Source organism: Epinephelus fuscoguttatus, linkage group LG3 (genome assembly GCF_011397635.1).
Source record: "Epinephelus fuscoguttatus linkage group LG3, E.fuscoguttatus.final_Chr_v1".
In the NCBI taxonomy this organism is placed as follows: domain Eukaryota; kingdom Metazoa; phylum Chordata; class Actinopteri; order Perciformes; family Serranidae; genus Epinephelus; species Epinephelus fuscoguttatus.
In genome coordinates, this window is record NC_064754.1 from 20,823,083 (window position 1) to 20,847,132 (window position 24,050).

The window sequence follows — 24,050 nt, forward strand, 5'->3', positions numbered from 1 at the left end:
TGAGCAGAAGGCCATCAGTAAAATTTTTACCCATTAGCACAATCAGACTCCATGCTGTCTGAGGCGCTGTCCTGTCAGTCAAAATGCTTGGACCAAACAGCTCAGGTGTTTTATATATACACACTAGGGTTGGGTCGGTATGAGAAAAAAAAAAAAAAAGGTCCGGTTTTTGTAAAAAAAACCGCATCAAGTCGGTAATACCGGATTTTCGCCACTTGGGGGCGCAATTGACTCATTTAAAATAAAAAAACGACCTTAGGACAACAGAGTGACAGTGACACGTCGTTTCTTTTATTCCTTACAAATAAATTTTGCAGCTTACTCAATCAGTGCAAACAAGGGTTGCCTCCTTCGTCTGGCTCAAAGCCAAAGTGTTGCCATCGTGGTGCATTCTTTGATTTCGTCGAGACTAAACTGTCCGCCATTATCAACTCCCCGTCACTATTAAACAAACTCCAGGCTACAGTAGAGGCCTCGGCGCATGCGCGCTCGCATCCCCTAGCTCAGTCCCCGCCCCACCCCCACCCCCCTCTCTCTCTCCTGCTCGCTGTGCGCTTGGTGAAGAGGCAGACACAGGTGCTCACAGACTTGGGCGTACTATAAGCGGAGCGGACTCCGTGCAGTGCGGAGTCCGCGCGGTCATGCTTTGCGCGCACAGGGCTTGCGGACGTCCACTTTTACCAGGCGGACCTCCGTGGTGTACGCTCTGCATACGTTCCGCCTGAGTATGCGGTCCGGTCGGTCTCAAAAAAAAAACAAAAAACCTGGTCCAAGACGGAGTACCGAACCGAACTGATATTACCGAGAACCGACCCAACCCTAATACACACACACACAACTAATACATTTAAAATACACCCACCTATTTCCCGATTTTCCTGTTTTTCCATGTGTATGAATGTAGACAAGACAATCACAACAAGCTACTTAGGCATGAGTCCCAAACAGCATGTACAATAAACACAGTGACCCTTTTTTGCTTCATCAAGAGAGAGATTCACCTCACGTGATGGACTCCTTACCGACTTCACTTTTGTGCTCAAGATACCCTACAGATATCACATCCTAAAGCAGCTATAGGTTCATGTAAACAGTCGTATTCATAACAAGCCACTGACTCTTTGAAGTGGTCAACATGTATATGCAACTGAATGCCATTAGGCATCTTGACACCAAAATCTCAGCTCTTGTGGTGGAGGCGACCTATCAAGCTAGAAGTCCTAAAATCTGCTGACAATCAGCTACTCCCAACAGCTCCATCATGACTGGACGGCATGTGCAGGAATGTCATGGTCAATGGAAATCAATCTAAACTACTGGGATTGGGGGGCGGCGGTGGGGCTGGGGATGGAAGAGAATGAAAGGGAGAATGTGCCTTTGATCTCAGTGAAAACCGATCCCAGGCCTGCAGATACTGTGGCTGCGGTGGCCGGCAGCAGAGGCAGCAAGCTGACATCAGTGAGAAAGCCAGAGGACTCATGTTCCGTGATCCTTCCACCAAGCCTTGGCTCTTTTTATTGGATAAGTGAGAGAAACGTATATAAAATGACTACCGTTTTATTGAAGACAGGGTGAGGGGGAAAATTGGGTGAAAAAAAAAAAAAGCAGCCATGGTAAATGAAATGAAAGCAGGGCTTTAAAAGTTTTGGCAGCGAGTATGCTGCCTAACTGCCTGGCCCAATTCATCTGCAGTGAGGGGTAATTTCCTCTCATACAGTCAGCTGGTCTCCATACATGCCCTCTACGAGTATTTCAGGGTGTGCGATGGAATAATCGATAAAATTGACCAGAAAACAAGCCATAAAAAGAGAATTTGGAAAGCATCATACCCTACATTTCACAAACCACTCTATTTGTAAACTGAAGAGGGCAAATCATGAGGTAATCACGTTTTCTCTACAATGTCACATACTTTCACCCTCTGCAACTTTGGCAGAGGGGAAGCAATGCAATTTTAACATCATCCCGTGATAGAGTTGCGTGTGAATGAAGTTCCTTTGCACACAGCATGTGGCATCTGCCCCCGACAATCACATCTGCCTCTGAAAGACGATTCTTATAATAACGCAGAGCTCACATTTCACAACTTAACCCTGATGAAACTAACGCGTATGCACTGCAAAAGCACAAACAACCCAGGGCTTGCGTGAGTGTTGCCTGCATGGAGGCACCAAACCATAGCCAGACCGAGGCCGGTTGTCTCCCCCCAAGTGCAACACAGAGACATGGACAAAACAGGATTAGAGTGGACAGCTGCTGGTGTGCCCTGCGTTTTATGTCTGTCTTGAGAGGAGAAATTTGCAAACGGGACAGACACAGGAAGCCGCCAGTGAGAGACCTGCAGCTGGCCTGAAATTAATACCATTACAGGGGCGATATCTGCAACGGCACACGCCACCCCTGGACGGTCCTATAAACTCCTCTGCAGGGCAGCCTCGGAGACGTTATGTTGCCTTTAGGCCTCCTCAGTCATGCTGGGCTAATTAGAGGGCTTACTTGGGTCATGTAGACATGCATCACTTAAGATTCTAACAAGATGAGAAATACTGTATATCTCATGCTAATCTTCCGGAAAGAACGGCAGGCATTTGGTTTCGAAGGGTCTTATTTGGTGTGGTATTAAGATACTACACAACAACACAAACATAATCAACATCGGAAGTGAATATTTTTTGTTTTATTCTTATCATATTAAAGCGGTAGTTTGTAAGTCCAGAAATGTGATCTTACATGAAATGCTGCCATTTATTAATCTGTTCTTTTCATTAATTTTAATCTCAAATTCATAATTGCAGGTCAATGTTGTTGGTCAATAATTTAAGGATTTATGAGCTTTACAGGAATGGTTTTCTCTTTAAAACTTCATATTCCAAACTAAACGTGTAGGTCAAAGCAACTGTTGACTAGTTAACATAAAATGTTTATTTGATAATCAATTATGCTGCCTTCATTGTGACCCATGAGCTTCTAAACATGCTATTTTTTTTAACTAAAAAGAAGCCATGAAAACACTATTAATACTGTTTTAACCTCATGTAGTGCTGCAACTAAGGACTATGTTCTCAGTCCAATCTGATTCTTGTTTTTAATCAACTGTTTGGTCACTGACATTTTCAAAAATTAACAAGGACAAAACAAGTTACCAAAGATATCTCAAAATCCCTCATTTTGTCTAACATACAGTACAAACCAAAAAGTATTTAATTTAAAGTGAATGGAAATAGTGCAACAGAAGCAAATGAAATCAACTATAACAATTAAAGCCAGAAATAGGTGCGTATTTTTCAATACTTCATCATTTCTGAAGGTGCTGATCTTATCAAGTAATGCAATACTTTTTAAGTATATTGATGGAATTACAATTTTTTGCTTCATCAATATGGAAAACGACTGATCATAAGCAAGATGTTTGAAAAGTGGTACAGCGCAGCAAAGTCTGTGGGCAGGTAAAGCAACAGGTTGCCTTCCTTCTTCTTTCTTAGTCTACATTACCAGAGTACTGGGCAGTACTGTGACAGAGTTAACAAACAACTCTGTCACCTAATTTCACTTTGTGTTTTAAACTGTGATATCTGCAACCACAGACATGCATATTAAGAACATGTGCATTTGTCCCCCAGACGAAAACATTAAACTAGCAGAGGACTCTTCTTTAACAAAATTAAAGACATGTCCGCCATAAACTGATTCAGACAAGGCACAAATTGGTGCATAAAACTTAACCAGAATTTATGAAATTAAGTATTTGATGCTCAAAATTTCCAGACACCCCTTTCATATGTCGTCCCCCCCTTTCTGCAACACAACTAACGCCATTGTTCAAAGCCACCTGAACTTCAGTTTAACCTGAACAGGTGCAACATGAAGGTAAATCTCCGCAGGTCTATCATCATCCTCCATGTTTGTTTTTGCTTTCGATCCCACAAGCGTGTGTTCTGAGCAAACCAACACTTTCGGCATCAGTTTACCAACTTCTAACAGCATGAAAACAAGAAAAAAAAACATAAACACTAACCTTAACCCAACAAAAATGAGATCAGATACACTGACAATGTAACATTGATTTAAGAGTTATTTTTTTACCCCTGATCAAAATCATCAGCGGATCATTTTCTGACTATATGTCCATGTAACGCCAAACTTAAAGGCTCATACCTTTGTGCTCTTTACGGCTCTCGTCACTCAACGGTGATGCTGAGATGTTTTTGTTTGCCTCAAGCAAAAAAGTTATTGACATGTTTATTCTCAGGTTCTCGGGCTCAAATTCATTTTAACAACAACAGCATTTCATATCTTGATGTTAGATGAGTTACGCTGATAAAAACTGAATTGGCACTGACCGTTCTGGGCATGGGCGGCGAGAGGGAGCCATTGTTCATGTAGGAGTCATTGTTCATGTTGTTCATCATGATGTAGCCTGGGTAGCCCGGGTACGGATGGCCTTTACTGTACAGGTCCTGGAGTTTTCCTAAATTAAAAAAAAAAAAAAAAAAAAAAAAAAGGTTAAAAAGTGACAATTAACTGTTTGTTGGCAAAAAGCTCATGATGCATTTTTTTTATTTATTAATTTTGGAAGTCTCTGGAATTTTCCCAACATTGGAGCTTTAACCACATAAATCTTACAAATGACAAATTCTACTTGCGCTTCAGTCAATAAATTTATAAAAGTTATAAGTTACAAAAGCAAAGCTGAGCACAAAGTTCGCCTGCCTGTTTGGATGTTGTAATGATATCACTGTTGATCGCTTTAACCCGTGCCCCAGTTTGCCTCGGCCTTTTGTTTGTGCCCTTTCTTCCCGTCTTGGAGAGGAGGGTCGTATTATACAGAGGAACAATGGAGCCCCTCTGTGCCAATTAGCACCAATTAGAAGAACATACAGACTGTGTCAAAACAGGAGACGCCCCAACTGTTCCTCTATGCCTTTGACCTCAGAGAAGGGGGGGCTTTATACAAGAGGCCTCAATGCAGCGCAACTCGCCACTCAACTGCACGCTGCGTTAATAAGGCCGGGGGGTTGGGAGTGTTTGTGGTACATAGCCCCTGATGGCAACATGGATCTTGTTGTGAAGAAAGCTAGTGTTTGGTTTGAGGGGATCCTATTCAGGAGTGAAAGGGGAACAAAGAGGAGGCACACTCTTCCTCAAAGCCCTAATGATGCCCTGCTGCAGAGGGGTCAGGCTACAATACCCAAGGAGCAAAGAGCCCCGAGCGGTGGCAACATGTTGCATGCGAGAGATGATGTATGTGGGGAAATAGTTTATTGGGGCGACTGCATATTAAGACACACAATAGATAGAAATGTTATGCCACATGTCACACTGAATAATCACCCAGGAAATTAAAGCATGAAATGTGCAACTCAAGTATACTTTGTTTCTGCAGGCGCCCTCATCTACCAGGTAGGTAACAGGTAGCTGTGTCCATGAAGGTTTAACATGTCCAGACTAGACCTGGATCAGAGATTATCTGTCTGAGAGCAGCAGAAAAACAGGGGCTCTGATAAGAAGAGGTCCAACAGTGCATGAGTGTGACTGATCACTTCTGTGTGTGGAGAACGAGGTGGCACTTTTTCACACTGGCCCATTAAAACTTCTCAAGCTGCAGCGAATTATTCTGAAAATCTGGGGCTTTATTGCAGCTCAATGGCACGCTGGCTGTCCTGTAAAGCATGCTGATTTAACGAGCCCTCGCTTAAGGCGGTGTCACTTACCATCATCCGGATGGTCTCTGTGTTTTTCATGATATGAATCTTGCGGTATTTGGGACTGTCTAGCTGCCTGTAGAAAAAAGAAAAAAAAAAAAGGAAGAGGAAGAAAAGGAATTTGAAAAATTAAAATGATGGTGATTCAATTAAGAGGGCCTTCAAACACAGTGGCACACACTGACATGCTGATACGGTCACACACCCACAAACACTGCTGGGACAAATGCCGTCCCTTTTTGCTCGTCACCAAAGCAGAACGAGCTTGCCCACACGTACACACACACACACACACACACACACTACTGTCTATAGAGAGGTGATGGAGCAGCCTGCATCAAAGCTTCAAAAGAACCACTTAATTAAGCTTCATGTCCTTAAGGAGCTTACAAATTAACTTGTTTTCAATACCATAGGTCCACTCTCAATTTCATCTCTCAGTTTAAGGCATCCTCTAAATTCAAATAAATGGATTGTATTTGTGTAACAAATTAAAAGCCTCTGTGTAAAGTGAAATAATATCATCCCAGGAAAAAAGAGAAAACGGTGGAGACTGATTTTGCCTTTAAAAAAACACTGCTTTCCGCACATCTATTTCCTCTTTATTTCCAAATCAGAATTGGTAAGAGGACCTCTTTTTGGAGTTCAGACCCCTCAGGATGGCTTCAAGCTGAGCGAGGGGAACTTCACTGGATTCCTAATTAACATTCAGCCTCTGTCTCGTGCGTCTCTAGGACATTCGCTGGTGAGTGTGTACAGTCTGGTGCAGGATGTGGCGAAAATTTCATTAACACTGCGGTTAATGACAAAAACAGACGAGTAACTTTGCAATGGGGAGAGCTGCATCCTGGGGTCGGTGCACGGCGCAGACGGATGCAGAGAAAATAAATACAAATTTTTAATTGTGATGTTGCGTGACTGCTCCCGTGTGCTAATAAAATGCCATCTTGCAAGTGCGGAATATAAAAGCGTGAGAGTTATAATTTTGGAAACATTAAAAATTCATCATTCGTAATTCTTCCATCGAGATTCTATATGCATTTACATGCACTGTAAATTTATTCGGATTTGCCTCTTAATGCCTCCTTTTAATCTGATCAGTGAGCACGGGCAAAAACAAACGCAGCTGTAAAATGTGTTTCAGATTTTTCTCAACCTCAAAGCATGCACAAATAATTTTTGGGCACCATTAAACAAACAATAATGAAATATGAGTCAGGCATTACAAACAGAAACACATCCTGGTAATAAAATATTTAAACATCATCCTATTGTTGAGGATTTTAAAAGTTGTGATCTGTGAAATAAATTAATAAACTTGCTTGTGAATAGATTTTAAACCCACGTGTGCTGAACAGATTCATGTCCTGGTGTTTACAACTGCTGAAGGTTACAGTGAACCCCCTGCAAACACAGCTATTAGCCTACTTATCAGAGGCAGCACAAGGCCCCAATTCTCACATCTTAAATTATCTTCCTTATTATTTTACCCACATTTTATTACAAATAAATGAACTTGAGATGCCACAGACAAGTTGGAGTGTGCATTTAGGGCTGTAATGTCTCCAAAATAAAGATTACTGGGAATATGTAGAGGAGGTGTCTGAGGGGGGAGGCTGGTACACCTGAGTGTGCAGACTGCAGTGGGAGCAGTACAGATATTAAATTTTAAAATCTAAAATGGGGCTGTAAATGCACTTGAAGTGAGACTGTGCATTTGTTTTGATCAGAGGTAAATCTTTATGATAAAAAAATGCTTTATAAAACTGAGGGTGCTCACAGAGAGAAATTAATTTAAGGGCCTGTATTGTCAATTCGCTCTCTGCTGCAGAAATGTGTCATGAGACAAAGTGCCAAAAGCTAAATGAAAACCAGATTAAAAGGATAACTTTGTTTTCCAGGTTTGATGCAGGCTGTGATGGAGCTGAGAGCTGATACCCACCTTCCTCTCTCCCTCATCATCCACCACATCAGTCAACACACACACTCACACACATTACTCACATCGTGGCTGTTGCTGTTGGGGCTGCTCTCTGACTCGTTGACCAGAGATGACTTGATGTCTGCCAGGTCTCCCTCTTCCTCCGAGTGGCTGAGCTCGGCGAAGATCTGCTCCTTATGCGGGTCTCCTTCGTCTTTGAACGGGATCATTTCGTCTGTGGCGCACAGCTCCGGGTCTCCGCCGCCGCCGCCTGATAACTGTGGCATTTTTTTTAAATTTGTTTTTTTAAACTGTTCAATAAAAGCGGAAGACAACACACACACACACACACACACACACACACAGGCCAGCACTGTCCGAAACTATCAGGAGGGGGAAAACTCCCACTAAAAATCCCCCCCGAACCGAGTGAGTAAACGTCCCCCCTGCTTTTAAGAACCGGAGCGTCGACCGTGAGTCACTCGGAGATGGAAGCGGCGTGCACACACGCTGCCGGTGTGTTTTCACTGAAGCAACAGGAGTGTGTCTGCTGTCCGTGTCCCCTTTTCACACCACGAGTGTTTCAACTAAAAAAGACCTGAAACTCAGAGCCGACAACTTGACATGTAAAGTCTCACAATGAGAGTCCGGTGCACGCCTCAATGTCATGAGGGAAAAATAAAAAAAAGGAAGACAAACCACGAGTTAAAATCTCATCACTAGTTTTTCAACACACACACACTCTCTCTCACACACACACACAACCGACGACGGGTATGGTCCAGTAAAAAAAAAGTGCATTTATAAAAGTGAGAATATTATTTCCTCGGTGGTCCAGTGAAAGAAGAAGCTCCTTGAAAGTGTCAAAAAAAAACCCTAACACAAGCAGAACACCGTCAGGTAACTGATGGATGTGCAACACAGTTTCTAACACTTAAGACGCGACAACAAGCGACGCCGCGTTCATGCGTCAGGATACATCCTCAGCGCGGGAGGGATAAAAACAAAAGTCATAAAACAATCAGGAAAAAGAAGGTAAGAGAGGAGGAGGAGGAAAAAACAAAACACACACGCCGTGGAACCGACTTCCCACTGCTCCCCGCACTGCTTCCACAGTGTAATGTAACCAGTGTGTGTATGTGTGTGTTGGTAATGTAGCCCGTGCTCCCTCCCTCCTCCTCCTCCTCCTCCTCCTCTCGCTCTCTCCTCAGTCATTGGGAGGAAGGAGAGATGAAAGGGAAGCCGAGGCTCTGATTGACACCGCACCGATTGACACTCCTCCTGAGAGAGAGATTTATACACGGCTCACAACAAATGGGCAGACAGGAGGGGAAGGAGAAGAAGAGGAGGAAGAGGAGGAAGCGGCTGACACGCGCGCTTTGTGTGTGTGTGTGTGAGTGAGTGTGTGATAGGTTAAAAAAATCGTGATAAATAAAAATTATAATTGAGATAGAGGGAAAAAACAAGACGAGACATCTGCCCTAGACGCAAGAAATGGCAATAGTGTTATTTTTTGTAGAAATAGATTCCTACAATAAAAGAAGAAAACAAAAATTAAAGCATGTTTCATGCGTAAAAATCAGATATATATGTCCACACATTCTCACCAGCATATACACTTATTATTTATTTATTTATGTGTGTATTTATTCAGCAACATTTGCAAACAAAAGGTGTGTTTTTTATTTATTTTATCCTCCCTTTAAATTGCTTTTGCACCAGCAATATTAAGGGCATGTTTTCCAACAATATATGAAAATATTACATTTATATTATTAATAAAAATAATGTTTTTAAGTATTTTGCAAGAGCAGCCGAGATAAAACGTGATACAGGGGTTTAAGGACATAACTTGGCCAAAAGGTCCCAAACTTATGCATGTAAGTGGCCCCTAAATATGTAAAGTCTCTGACACCCTTATTAAATATTGTGACACATTATATTCATTATTAGCACACACACACACACACACACACAATAGTAATAATAATAGTTGGGGGACTAATGATTGACACACCAGAAAAGTTAGTGAAAAATACACACACACACACACACAGACGCACACACACACATAAAATAAATAAACTGTAATTAATTAAGAATGAAAAAGGGGGGGGGGGATGGAGCAACGTACATATGAGAAAATAATTAAAAGAAAATATAAACTTGTGTATTTGTGGCTCAAATATTTCACGAGAAAATATAAGAAAAAGAAAAAGGGAAATAAACAAAAAAAAGGAGAGAGAGAGAGCAGCAGAAGTGACGTGCTTTCTGTGTGTGTCTGAGCAGGGAGAGATTGCGTGAGAATCAAAGTTGGGATGGGGAGGCAGATCTTTATAAAGCGCGGAGGTGGGGTTAGCGGGGCGGAGCCGCGGCTGCCTTTGATCTTGCGGCGGCTGGCTCTTTCATCCCCAACTCCCCCCGCCCGGTTTCCCCCTCCACCACCACCACTACCCTCCCTCCCTCCTCCACCACCCTCCACCCTACCTCCTCCTCCTCGCTCTCCCTCGCCTTTGTATGACTAAATTTGGTCCGAGTGTGGAGCCGGGCCAACATTTCCACGTGTGCGTTCATCCCAGCTGAGAGACAGAGAGAGAGGGAGAGAGGAACAGAGAGGCAGAGAGAAGGGGTTCTCTTCCGGGTAAGGAGACAGCGAGGAAAAAAAAAAAAAAAGATCAAAGGCTTTTGGGTTTTGGAAGCAGAGTGTGGATTCAAAAGAGACTGGCTGCATTCCAGAGTAGAGCGGAAAGCGCGCGCCCCCACATGCGCCCAGACTCACACAGACGAGAGCACGCGCGCGTGATACGGGGCACCGACACGCGCGCGTGAATACAGCACTGAAAAAGAGAGAGTTAATTAGAAAGATTTCACACAGGCAGACCCGAACAACCAAACCTTTCATTAAAAAAAACCTTTAACATTATGTTTCTTGTTTCCAGCCAAAAAATGAGAAGAAAACTGTGAGACAAGGTATAAACTCTGGCTGTTTCCCTCCCTGCTCTGCTCAAAGTGTCGGTTCTACTTCATTACACCACTTCTTTAATTTAATTATCCGCCATTTTTTTTGGCACGATCTGAAATGATGCTACCTTCATCCACCACCGCCCTGAAACCACCCTGGGAACAACCTCATCGCCTTGAAATATATTTTTATTCCGCGTCTTTTTGCGGCATTCACCTTGGATATGGTTTTAATCATAAAATTGGGAGAAAAGGGGGAAATTTAAGGGGGGAAAAACGATTTTTGGTAGGCCTGTTAAGATACTAAAAAGAGACAGTGCAGGCCTGCAGGGCCTGAGGTAAAGAGGTGAAGAGATCCAAAGTGTGAAAAATGAAACAGATTAAATAAATCACAGGACTAAATGATTCATGTTTGGGTTTTGGCTTTGGTTATTGGCATTGTAAGATATAAAATCCAACAAGACTTCGTGAGGAACCTTAATCCTAATGTTCTGTTCAGGGTCTTTGGAGACCCCGGGCCCTCTGAACAGCTCCAAATACACACTTGACATTGTTTTAGCACCTTGATGCCTAATGATGTTTACTAGTTTATTAGAAGTGGCTTTAAATATGATTTTGAACTGCAGGATATGGCACTTTTGTTTGGGGTCTTCAGTGGTAGAACATGTTCAAATGCAATGGATTATCATTCTTTTCATGCAGCACGACCCCTCGCAAATAAGTCTATTTGAGTTTCTGTAACTGAATTTTCCAATTAGACCTCTCAAACATCAGTAATGTCACAATTTAACATAAAATACTTTACATTTTTTTGTCGATGAATGGCTTTTGGCACACAGATGACATTCATGTTCTCGATAACCCATCGCCAATTATATTTAAAACATGCTTTTATTTATTTATGTATTTTATTATTTTTTTTAAAATTTAATTTAATTTTGCTGTATTTTATTTTCATGTACTTATTCATTCATTATTTTTTTATTTTTGTGTAATGCTTTACGATCTTCTCTGTCTGTTCTGCCTAATTTATGGCAAATGTAAAAAATAAAAATTTTTAAAAATAGCTTGATTTTTCACAAATAATGATTATTTTTACACACATAGCACAGGGTTCCCGCACATTTTCATGGACACAATTTCAAAACTTTTCCATGACTTTTCAAGGACCCATGATAAAATCTTCATGACCATTCACAATGTAAAACACAGACATTTCTCCGTTTCAACAACGCAGCACTAAAAGTAGTATTGGGACATAGGTATCCAAACTTTGCGATTTATGACCCTACAATGTCAAAACATTATTTTCCCTTATTCAAACATATCAGATTCAAACTCAACGTACTTTCAGCCAGCTGGTGTACATGGAGGAAGTGACGGGATGTGGGGAGGAAGTGAAGAAACGTACATGATCGTCACATATCCGTGCATATTAGAGCTCCATTACATCAACAGCTTCAGGAAATAATTTCATCTTTATGTTGCATTACATGAAAGGTTATCCAAGAAAGATTACCATAACAAATTAATGTAATTAAGATGCAACAAAATTCCAGGATTTTTCCAAAACTTTCAAGGATGTTACTGATTCCATGACCCTCCAGGCCTAGAAAATGAGATTGTGAAATTCCATGACTTTTCCATGTTTTTCATGTCCTAAGAAATGTTAGTAAAACCTGGAAACAGAATACATTTTGTAAAAAGGAGATCAGGTGGAAGGTATCGCACACACCCAGACAACCATAAAAGTCCAATGAAAGACAACATTCAAGGTGCAAATATCAGATACACAGGAAGGAAAATACAAACTATAGCATATTATTGCAAATGTTACATAATGCAGTTTTCTAGGATGCATAGTTCACAAAGAGGACAGACAATTAGGGTATCAATTTAATTGGTTTTCCTGCATGCATTTTTTTTTTTACAAATAACCTAAAAGTTTACCAGGTTTTTATATTCTGGTCTTGCAACAAGAAGTATAGTTTGTGGAAGTCTTGGGTGAGTGAGAGATTCATTATTTAACGCCCTCTGCTGCATGATGAGAGGCCGCCGCAGAGAAGTGAGGAGAGGTCATTTGTTCACCAGGACACTGATGTACATATTTCACTGAGCCGTATAGATTTTTCTCACCATCTTTTTCATATACATAATGAATATTTTTGTGCAGCAGTGAAATAAGTACGGCATGGATAAAGATGAGGCTTTGTTTGCTGTGTAACAATCCTACTTTAGTTTAGCGACTTGATGACAAGGCGACCGACGACAGCCTCTCTAATGAAGACGCTGTCAGAACCACCTTACACACTCTACATTGACATCAAAATACTATTCTCCGGCGAGGCTCAGTGTATCGCAGCCCTGGTTGTTAAAATAACCAGGAAAGTTGAAGTGGAGAGAAAAGAGAGGGAGAAGGAGCGAAGGGAAGGAGCGGAGGGGGGGAAAAAACAGAGCTACATTAGCATTTCTCTCCTAATGAGTTCATAAGAGTGACCCCTCTGGATCTCACATGAAAAGAAAGATTTCCTGCTGAGCTGTGACCTGAATTCAGTTGTCTCTCACTTTAGATACTACATTTTGCATGTTATATAAGGAAGGAATATATCAATACACACAGCATAATTTATCATCAGCGGATTCTAATTCCTTATCTCCCTCTTTAAAAAAATCCAGTCGTCAATCTGAGGGAGGAAATAAATGTATTAATGGTCTACACATTGGGGTGAGACACGAAGTATTGATGAACATAATGCATATGTAGCATATTTTGTTTCATACGGTGTTTTTTTGCCTCTTATAAAGTTGGGAGAGCATATCAGTTTAGCAGACAATATGAATTGTGTCAAACAAAATGCTCTTTGTTGGTACAACATTCAGTCAAGGTCCTCTTTAGATCTATTATTGTCTCAGCTTTTATCTGTTCTATTTTCATTGCAATGTACAATACTTCAAACAGAAATTACCCTAATTATCTCCCGTTCGCGTTTTGTGCTGTGTATGTGTGCGTGTGTTTCTGTGTCTGCATGTGTGAGCCATCCGCCTGCTCAGTGTGATGATTTGTCAATACCAGCTCCTAAATTCACCTGCCAGGTGAGTTCAGTGGTGAAATCCCTCCTCTGCTGTCTATTCCACCTGCTAGTCATTCATAACAACTTCCTTGATGTAGAAATTATAGCCCTTTGCGCTCGCAGCCATCTCCAAGAAAACGACAGGAAACAAACATCAAATTATGATGAAAAGAGCGTGCAATTAAAGCAGGGAAAAGACACCATTTATCAAACGTGCAAATCAAAAACGGGGGAGGTCCGAGGTGAGTGATTATTTGTGCTGCTCTTTGATTGGTGGGGGATGAGTCATCTTCTTGAAGGGGAGGAAAGTGTCTTGGGGGTAAGGTGAGGAAGAGAGGGGCAGACGTGTGATCTGTTGATTTATAGCAACGCTGTCAGGAGGTTGTCTCAGACAAACTGTCATTAAAATGAAATTATCTCCTTGATGGAAAAGGAGGGGAATTTGTCAGGCTATGTGTATATTTTGGATGTGTCCAATTTGGAAAGGAGAGGCTGGAGTTTACAGAAAGAAGCCATTAAATGGCGATGCAAGAAATGTAAGAGAAGAAAAGGAGTGTGCAGCTCTGCAATGCTTCACAGTTGTGCTTCCAGGTAAATGCTAACACCAGCATGCTAAAACGTTCACTGCTAACACGCTGACATTCACCAAGTATGTTTACCCTATTCACCACCTTAGTTTAGTGTGTTAGCATGCTAACATTTGCTAATTACACACTAAACATAGCTGATTGTCATTAGATTAACAAGTATTTATTCATAAACCAAAGTGTTGGAAAAATTGATACTCTGACCTCATGGTGGCGCTAAATGAAAAGTCAGGGGAACACTTAAGTTGTTTTGATTCATCCTGAGGGGGACTCGACTATTGGTACCATATCTCAAGGAAATCCCTCCATTAATTGTTAAGAATTTTCACTCTAAACCACAAACATCAACCTCATGGTGGAGCTTGAGAAAAGTCAGAGGATCACAAAGGTTATTAGGATTCGTCATCGTCTGAATATTGTGCTAATGCATGTGGTAATGTTGAGATATTTTAAGTATAAACTTGGATCTGCTGGCGGTGCTAAAGGGGCATCACCAATATTGCTGAGATTCATCCTCTGTGGATCATGAATATCTGTACAAACTTCATGGCCAGGGTTGGAAATGACCTTTTTATAACTGTCAGTAAATGTAGCATGCAATTTTTTTTTATTGTTGTTGGGGTTTTTTCCCCAATAAATGTAATAAATAATATTATTCAATGTTAAGCCCCGTTTCCGCCAAGCAGTAGGGCACAGTTCAGTTCAGTTCAGTTCAGTTCAGTACACTTTTTTCCCTTTTCCACTGTGAAAAGCTGTGGATGGTACCAATGGAACCGTTCTGTACCGTCCCCATTTTTGGTCCCCCCTCTGTTGGGGTACCTAGCACACAGATCTGGTACTAAAAGGTGGAGCTGTGAACACTGCAGTCTGTTGATTGGTCAATAGAGGACGGTCACTCTGCTCAGGGCTGAGTTGTGGCCGGTCTTGTAACCACTGTTCATACTGTGGCGAGTTTTACATTTGTTAACTATGACTATAAAATGAGAGGATGTTTTTTACTGCCTCTTGCAGCAGCTGTAGCCCGAGAAAAACTCAGTTGACTGCCGGCAACTTTTAAGGTGGAACGTTCACTTATAATGTTACTCAATGCACAAGTTGGCGACGAGAATACATGAGCGCACCTTAAATTCCAATATGACAACTTTGATCATTACTTTGGTTGTTTTTTTTGTCTCTCTTGGATGGCACTGACTTTTAGTAATGAGTGGAGCCTCAAATGTTTAAATATATATACATTTTTTAATTTTGACCAGATAATGCGATCTGCGTATATTCTAATCCTCACCTGGAGAAAAAAAAAGCATTACGGAGGGTCTTTCCTTTGGGCTTCGGCTGCCGGCATGCAGCCACGTTCTGTGGATGATAGACGAGGTGCAAACGTTCCATCTATAAAGAAATACAGTGAGTGACAACAACACGCCCACATTTAAGAGTACTGTTTGCAGTGGAAACACTAGGGTCTAAGTACCATGTCTGAAGGATTACTTTAGGTTCCCAAGGTACCATACTGAAAGTGTTTGGCGGAAATTAGGCTCTTGATACAGCGTCTACAGTCTGTGTAGTTAATCTGTCTATTAATGGTGATTGGGTAGAATTCAATGAATCACGTCAAAAGCGTTGTATTTATTTAGCAGTTACGTGTTTTTCTGTTGTGCCTTTTTTTGTCTGCCAAAGTGGTGGATGGTTTGACAATTTTACCCACTACTGCCATCAGTTTACCTGCAATTCAACTGTTGGCAATGCTAATTTCAGACCCTGTTCACGGCAATCCATCCAATAGTTGCTGAGATATTTCCACCAAAGTGATGTGCTAACCAACTGACCGACATTGCCATCCACAGAGCCTTGCAGCTACTGCTGCAGCATTACTGCGTTTGAAACAATGCACTTGAAAAACAAGTTTTCTCATGAGGATCCACTCATCCACCCACCGTACAGATTACTAAATCTAATCAGCAGACTCCTCTATTGTCTTACTCACAAAGATAAAGAATGATTCACACCAAGTGGCACCTGACTCCACCCTTCTATCCTTGCCAGCCAGTGAAGCTGACAGAATAGAGAGAAGCACTGAGTAAGCTCCTCAGAGGGAAGGAGAGGGAGAGTTAAGGATCACTTTTCCCCTCAGACTTGGCTCACTCTCACAGTCGAGACGGTATTAACTTACATTCTCCGAGCTTCAAAAACCTGAGTGCTCGCATGCCACCATCATCGGTGGACAACATTGGACAAACATGCACATGCACAGACACAAATTTTATCTCCTCTCTGCCTTTCCTCAGCACACATCACACCCTGAGACTTGTAAGTGTTGCCTCACCGCGGCCAAAAGAAAAAAGAAATCCTCTGGGGCTATAATATCATGACAGGCAGTCTTTCTCCTCTGTGTGTGCACATGCAGCCCTGTCTCGCTGTCACTCCTGAAGACTAATGGTTCAGATTAACACTTGGCTGACCCAGGTGCCTTGAGGGAAACTAATGGTGAGGGTGTTTACCTACAAACTTCACCCAGCTGGGACCGCCACCTTCTCTGTCAGGTTGCAGGAATCTGCTGAGCTTGCCCATTGGCACCATGGGTTTCTACTGTTGATAGGGGCAGACGTTTAACTCTGTATGTGCAGTAGGAATGATCTGATTTTACCTATCACACATGAAACACAGTGGTTACTGAAATATTTACGATAAGAAAAAGCACATCTCTATTATTCTATTCCTCCTCTAAGTGAAAGTTTAAAGGTATTTCCTTCAGTTACGCTGTGGGAAAGGGCAAGGTCTCGACTGGTGTAATTGATCAGGTTAGAGAGGCATGACAAGGCTCCTTTTTATTGCGCAGGGCCTACATATGTCCAGAGGCTGGCCAAGCTTCACCACCAGCCGTCCTCCACTGCGCGCTGCTGTGTTGTGTTACATTCTTCAGGTCCAAAGGGGAAGTGGTGCAGTCCTCTCAGCACACACAGCTACTTCTTTCATCCCACTGTGTTATTGGAGAAAGCATTGAGCACTGCGTCAGGGCCTGCTGTGTCAGGGTCAGGGGTCAGAGCTGACCCGCTAAGAGGTCGCGGGGCCCCCATCCAGTCTGTAATCAAGCACACAGCACACCTCGCTGACCCCACTCCTCCGTCTGTGCCCGTCACCCAGCCTCAGCCGGCCTTGGCTGCCTGAGATCAAACATGGAGGCGCGGTACCTCTGGCCCTGTGTTATCAGCCTGGGTGTCTCATCACATCAACACGCAGGGCCAAACAGTAAACACAGCCAGCCTGGTTTTGCTCACTGGATGTGTGTGTGTGTGTGTGTGTGTGTGTGTGTGTGTGTGTGTGTGTGTGTGTGTGTGTGTGTGTGTGTGTGTGTGTGTTTGTGTGTGCAAGCTTGTGTACATATCAGTATGTAAGCCTGTGCGTGACTGCACCTCGGAGTAAGGTTAGGGGTAAGGTATTGTTTAGATGTAATCACTTCTGTTTTAGATTCAGACTCTGCAACATTTCTGGTCTTGATTCGTGCCACTTTATTTGACAATATAAAGCAACAAAAATATGTTAAAAGACAAAATACTTTTATTTTCAGCATTTTAAACAATTAATAATTGATTATTTTGGCCACTGAGGGGCACAAAATGCTATAAACACTATAGAAACTTAAATGTTATCATCATATAAAGTCGATATGGCAAACAACTGCTTATTTATACATCAAGCAGGCAGGGAGCAACTTCAGTATTTGAAATCGTGTTTCAAAGAACGAGACAATTACAAGTCCAGTATACATTGTTGTTTTTTTACCTCTGTTTTTGGTCTCTACCAACTCTGGAGGGAAACATCTGGCACTTGAGTTGCAAAAGGCTCCAATATGTTCACTTCTTGCTAACGTTTAGCCCTTCTTCATACACATGTGCTGGCTTCGCTTGTCTCCACTTGACTTTGCACGTCAGCCCAACACGGCAGGGATTTGCATCTCCATTCAACAAGGCTACCCATTTGAAAGTGTGTCTTTAACTGATAATGTGCTTGCTCTTCTAAACCAATGAAACATTTTTCTTTCCGCCCCATTGGTGTTAATTTAGTCAACAACTTTCTTGTACTGTTCTTGTTTTTCAAACTTTCACTCATACATACGCAAGATGCCCATCTCCTCCAGTTTCCTTGCAAAGTCTCAGAAGACATTCCCATTTCTTATTGTGTAAGCTAAGTCATCCTGCACAGTCTTCGTGCTCCAAGCAGCAAGTAGGGCTTGTGTTTAACCCACAGAGCAAGGCCTTGCCATTTTCTTTTTGCTTTCTTTTGGGATGCAGTTGAAACTGATGAAGTATCTGCTATGTTTGGCAGTAGCAGCAGAGGCTATTTAAACTTGTAATTGAAACGCCACTGAATGTTGAGGCTAAATAATGATGACGAAGCCGATTTGACGTTACCACAACCTGCTCGGAGGTGGTCAGGCGTGCTTAAGCCCAACTCTGGAAATGGTCCATCTCGGGAGTGACTCAGCACGACTCGGTGCAGTTAACTGGTAACAGAAACGCAAATCAAGGCAACATGGTTGAACTTGGTGCGGCCAAAAGTGCCAGTGCAAAAGCTCTATTTGTCTGACTTTTCTTTGATGCTGAACTTTTTGAATTTTTGGTGCTTTTTAATTGTTTCCTGCTGTGGCTAAAAATGGTGCTGATGAGAGTGGTAAAACTGAATCACAACAAAGGTACTGACTGAAAAACCAAACCTGAGCTAAAAGAAGCTGAATCACACTGCAGAGTCAGGTGATAAATCTCAGTGGATTTGTCACTATGAGCGACCCCTGACCCATTGTTAATATAAAAACTATTAGGGCAGCTTTAAGCTGTGATGTGATTCTCTTTGGTTGAAAGGTAAGATACAAAATATTTTCCTTTCACAAGTTTATTCTTTGCTTTTTAAGGGCCTGAACAGACATGTGCCTTGTACGCCTCGCATTTTGCAGGTTGCAAAACACAAGGTGCACCACACTACCTTTTTAGTTGAAGCCTGCCTTGACTGGACAGAACGAATATTTTGTTGTAAAGTAAACTCACAGATCTGTACCTTAAAATCAAGTCAGGGACTGGACATAAAATGGAAAATGGAGATCCGTGTGGGTACATGAGCCCTTCAGAAGAGGAGAAATCACAGGGAGCGCCACCAGCTGGTCAAGGATTATTTTAGGATGAGTCAGGAACATTTTGACAATCTGCTGTGTGTCGTAAGACCTGATTAAAACACTAGAAAGTAGCTGAGGCTATAATTTGTTCAGATATGTCTTGCAGCTTGACTAGAAGGGTGATGATGAAAGAGAGCTAAAATTAGCTCAAAGCTGTACACTGCCATTGGTTGTCATTGCCACCACAAAGGGCACGCCTCTCAATTAATCTGATTGGGCAATAGGAAAAAAAAACATTTTTTTAACACGAGGTGTTCAAGGCGCTCCAGAAAAAAAACACGTAAGACCCATAGAGCAGAAAAAGGCGAGACACTCAGCAATGCAAACGCAGCAAGCAAAAAGCTTCACTCTCATTGAGAACCATCACAAACCGTTACATTTTAACTCCAGCTGGACGCACTAGCATGAGTTACGTATATTCTGTTACATTATGACTCTGACTTGAGACTTAAAAAAACATATTTCAATTCAATTCAATTCAAACTTTATTTCAGACTCAGATCGGTCTATATAAAACAACAACATATTCTCATAACATTATATATTGAACTCTTCACTATAGATTATCCCCGTTGCAAAGTCTTGTTTATGCTACAACACAATCAGCAACTGATAGGAGAACTTTAAAAAACATGTTTCTCCTTATAAATGTGGAACAGTTTGAATTTTTAGTGGGTTTTCCATACAGCTGAAGAGGGCCTGTGTAGAGAGCCCAGTCAAGCAATATTTAACCAGGCTGGTAGCTGATTTCCTGTGTGCACCAGCCTGCACCATCAGGATATTAACTGTTAAAACCACTGGAGTGTGATACTTATTTGTGCTGATTGATTTCTTCTAGTCTCTCAGAAGAAAAGTCCACAATTCCCGGGAGTTGTTACTAGAGAGGAAAGCATTTCCAGACACAGGCACACGCTGCCAATTTGACAGGTTTAGTTAGGCACCTTGGCTCCGCTCCTTTGTTGTATTTAAAAAGCATCAGATGAGTGTTTTTTTTTTTTACAGGCAGGCCGCGTTTGACTCTATTTCAGAGTGGGGAAACAACTCATTTCTTTCCTTTGTCTAAGGGTTTTCCCCCCACGTCTCCCAACACGAAGAAATTGTTGCAAATGAGTCATTTCTTCTTGGCAGGCCTCAGGCGAGGCAGCAAAAAAAATAGCCATGTTCTCGAGTAGACAAAAGTGATTTACTTATCCTGTCACTGATTTAATTACTTCTGATAGAAGTGGCGATTACTAATATTGAAATTATTTTCTGTGATATCCTAAATGACATCTCTGAAAATAGTTTTGTCTGTGAAAAAGTTAACTTGTTTCACACACATGCAAACACCAATTTTCAAAGCTCCGTCTGGGATTGTGAGTAATTGTGTGTGTAGGAAAAGATTTTGGGAAATGTGCGTTGAGGTTTGTGTTTGTGTGCACGCATGACTTCATGTGTTGGTAAATGATTATGTTATTGTTCTTGTCGGCCTGGAAGGAGAGATCAAAGGCAGACCATGTCTCTCTGTAGCTGGCCTTCGTTACTGAGCTGACTCTAAACTAGAAAATGTCTTATTTTCCCCTGCACGTTCCTGTGAGCTCCAACATGTGGTTGCAGGTAATATTTCTGAAGCGCGATACATACAGTATGTGGGGCCCGAGACGTACAGTCTGCTGTTAAGCTGCAGCCTGTTTTGTCTTGTTGCTAATTTTATTACAGCTGAAATATGTGGCCAGGAGAGCGTTTGAACTCTTGGCCTCAGTCTCGCCCAAGTCGTGGCCCAAATTGAGCCAAATTTGAAACAGTAAAATCCCAGAGGATGTATAGTAAAGTGGCTGTGCCAGAATCCTTCTCTCCCTGCCTCGCCCTGCCATCTGCTTCATAAAGTGTAGTCACGAAAAGGCCTGCAAGAGTGATATTTAGTGCCACCACACCTTAAAGAATGTTCTGTAAACATTCATAATATTTTTCCATATTTCCCTGAACAAAATGTATCAGGAGGCCATGTTTCATTCAGGGTGTGGTGACCTGTTGATTTTTCCAGTGTTTGTGCCTCCCCACTGCTGGTAATGTCATTTGCCCGCCTCTGAATCACTTGACTTGCCCTGGCTTAGACTTTGAGTGATGCTCATAAACAAGCCTCCCTCGTGCATTTCTCTGTTTTCATCTCCATCCAGTGCATTCACCGTCTGGGCGTTTGATTTGTCTGGGAATGGCAGTGCTGTTGTCTGGATCACCTTTTTCAGGCACCTCGATGCAATGATGCAAAGACAGAGAAAGCCCAAATAATGATTTAAGAGAGGCCAATCCACCAGAGATGACACTTAAAATGTTCGCACATTTCCGTTGACAGAAATCCCTCCCACCACCACCACATAAAACATGTGAATGTTTCCTCTCTTTGTAGGCAGCCACTGGTCCAGGATCAGACTTAAAAGGCATTCCCAACCTCTTTATCAAGCCTTTGAGCCTCATTTTATATCATTCCTTGCTTTAATCCAACACATTCAAAGACTGTTTTTAGGTTATGAGAATTCCTCGGGTCAGTGGTAAAAACAACTGATACGGAAAAGTCTAGTTCCTAAACAAGCCTATTAAAGGGGAAGACGTGCAATGCAGTTTTAGCAGGCAACGTAGGAGATGTTATATTTTTATCAGTTACGGCAGATAAAAGTCATCGCAGACACAATTTATGTGAAAGTTGCTTTAATCACAAGTACAGTGGAAACAGCTCATAGTGATCACATCTGTGTGGGTCAAATTGATCACAATAAGCAGATAATTGTTATAACCGATTTTAAGGCTGCTCCGTGAAAGTCGAAGATTTGAATTATCAGGCAGAGACCTCACAGTTGACTGAGATTCTTAAAGTTGAGCAGTCATTGTTGAAAGGTGAGCACTCCTTGCTCTGACGCTGCTCACCCTAACAGGCAGCTGGAGACCCAGACCCAGGAGGACTGGAGTGAGACGAAGGCAGCTGCCCAGTGGACGAGAGGCTTTGCCCACGTAAGTTTCCGATATAACGTTATCATCGGCCTTAGGCTTAAAAGTGGTGGATTTACAGCTCACAGCAACTCAATATGATATAGTCTTTTGCTTTTGTTTGATATCTAGTAAAATATTGTTGCATATTTGCAATCTGTTGTTAGCATAGTTAACACGCATTAGCTTGTAGGGCTAACTGGGCCTGTTAACTATATAATGTTGACACTGAATGTCCTCCCATTCAAACTCTCAAACTCTATGTGGAAAGAAAGTAACAGTTGAATGTTAGTATTGAACAGCCAAATACAATTTGATTGACTATTGTACTTTTAAAATGACCCAATATGAAAAGTGTAAGTGGACTATTTCATTACAATAAGCAAATTATATTAACAGCATTTGTATAGGAATGATTCTGTTCCAAGATTTTGACCCACATAAGCAGCTGGTCACTGTAACTGTGATCACAATAAGCAGTTTCCACTCTATTTGAAAACTAAATAGTTTTCATCCTGGTGTTAAATGGAACCAGTGCGATGTGTGCTCAAAGCATGACTGCTTGGAAAGAGCAGATGGCTTGGCTCTGGTGTTGCTATTTACAGCTTTCCCGAGAACTGCTCACCCAAACAAATTCACATTAAACACTGTGCTTCTCTGGGTCCAGAGCAATACACCTGTCATGACTTAGTTGCATCCCCTAACAATGCTGAAGTATACACATCATTTGCTAACAGCTAGTTATTTGGGACCAGGCTATTTCTGGACATAAAAGCGTTCATTCTGAGTTACGTCACTGATGTTTAAAATGTTTGAGTTTGCTACTGTGGCAAATCCAATTTCTCCGGTCTCTCTGTCTTCATCTGTTGTTGTATGTAATGTAGCGTGCAGTGGGGAGCCAGCTTGGTGAAAGAGTTAATAGGGGTCCCTTCTCAATCAACGCATTCTTATCCCAAATCGTCAAATACTGATACTTTGTCATGCCCCTCAGGGTGCGATACAGACGCCAAAGGCACCATTTGGTGTCTTTATGACACACATCCTTAACCTGTTGTAACAAGTTTGTTAAAGTTGTGAAACGGTCACAGTTAGGTCATGTTTTGGGTTAAAATAAGTAACATGACGTAAATATATCACAAAGAGTGACATCAGTAAGTGACAGATGGACATAAGTTACTGACTTTTGGTTTGTACATGGGATACAAACAGCAGTGTCGTGGGTGAAAGTCATTGTTTGTTTGACTCGTCCACCTCCTCTCCCACCTGCCCTATAAGGATGTTCTCACTCTTTATACTACGTCAGTTACTCTGAGCGTCGAATATTGCTGCAGATGGGTTTAAACTGGAGTTAGCTGGAAGCTTGATGAGTCTCATAAAGATGCCAAAGGGTATCACATGCTGAGGGGCATGACAAAGCATCAGCATTTGACAACCTGGGAATGAGAAAGGCCTGGCTCAATACACTAACCAGTGTGTACATAGTGCACTGCTAATAAATATGTTCTATGGATCTCAAGAGCTCACACTCTAAACCACATACCACCAAGTGTGAAGTCAATCAGATGAATGGTTGTCAGGATTATCAAAGGACAGACAGACAGAGATTTCTTCCATTAAAGTTAGATTATGTAACATTTTCGGAAGTACGCTTAATCGCTTTCTGGTGGAGAGTGACTAAATCGAGAA

At 41.9% G+C, this 24,050-nt stretch overlaps 1 protein-coding gene across 5 annotated transcripts in view; it reads right to left on the reverse strand.

Moving 5' to 3' along the window:
* Positions 1-24,050, reverse strand: part of lef1 (lymphoid enhancer-binding factor 1) — a 129,863-nt gene that overhangs the window by 40,141 nt on the left and 65,672 nt on the right. For 2 of the 5 annotated variants that reach the window (XM_049569339.1, XM_049569322.1), the window contains exons 1-3: positions 7,707-8,759; positions 5,712-5,778; positions 4,341-4,468 (exon numbers count right to left, since the gene is read on the reverse strand). In XM_049569339.1, the coding sequence (XP_049425296.1) occupies positions 4,341-4,468; positions 5,712-5,778; positions 7,707-7,910 (399 nt within the window). In that variant the 5' untranslated portion in view covers positions 7,911-8,759. Of the gene's footprint in view, positions 1-4,340; positions 4,469-5,711; positions 5,779-7,706; positions 8,760-24,050 lie in introns of those variants that run through there. The other 3 variants (XM_049569313.1, XM_049569330.1, XM_049569345.1) reach the window with 2 other exon arrangements.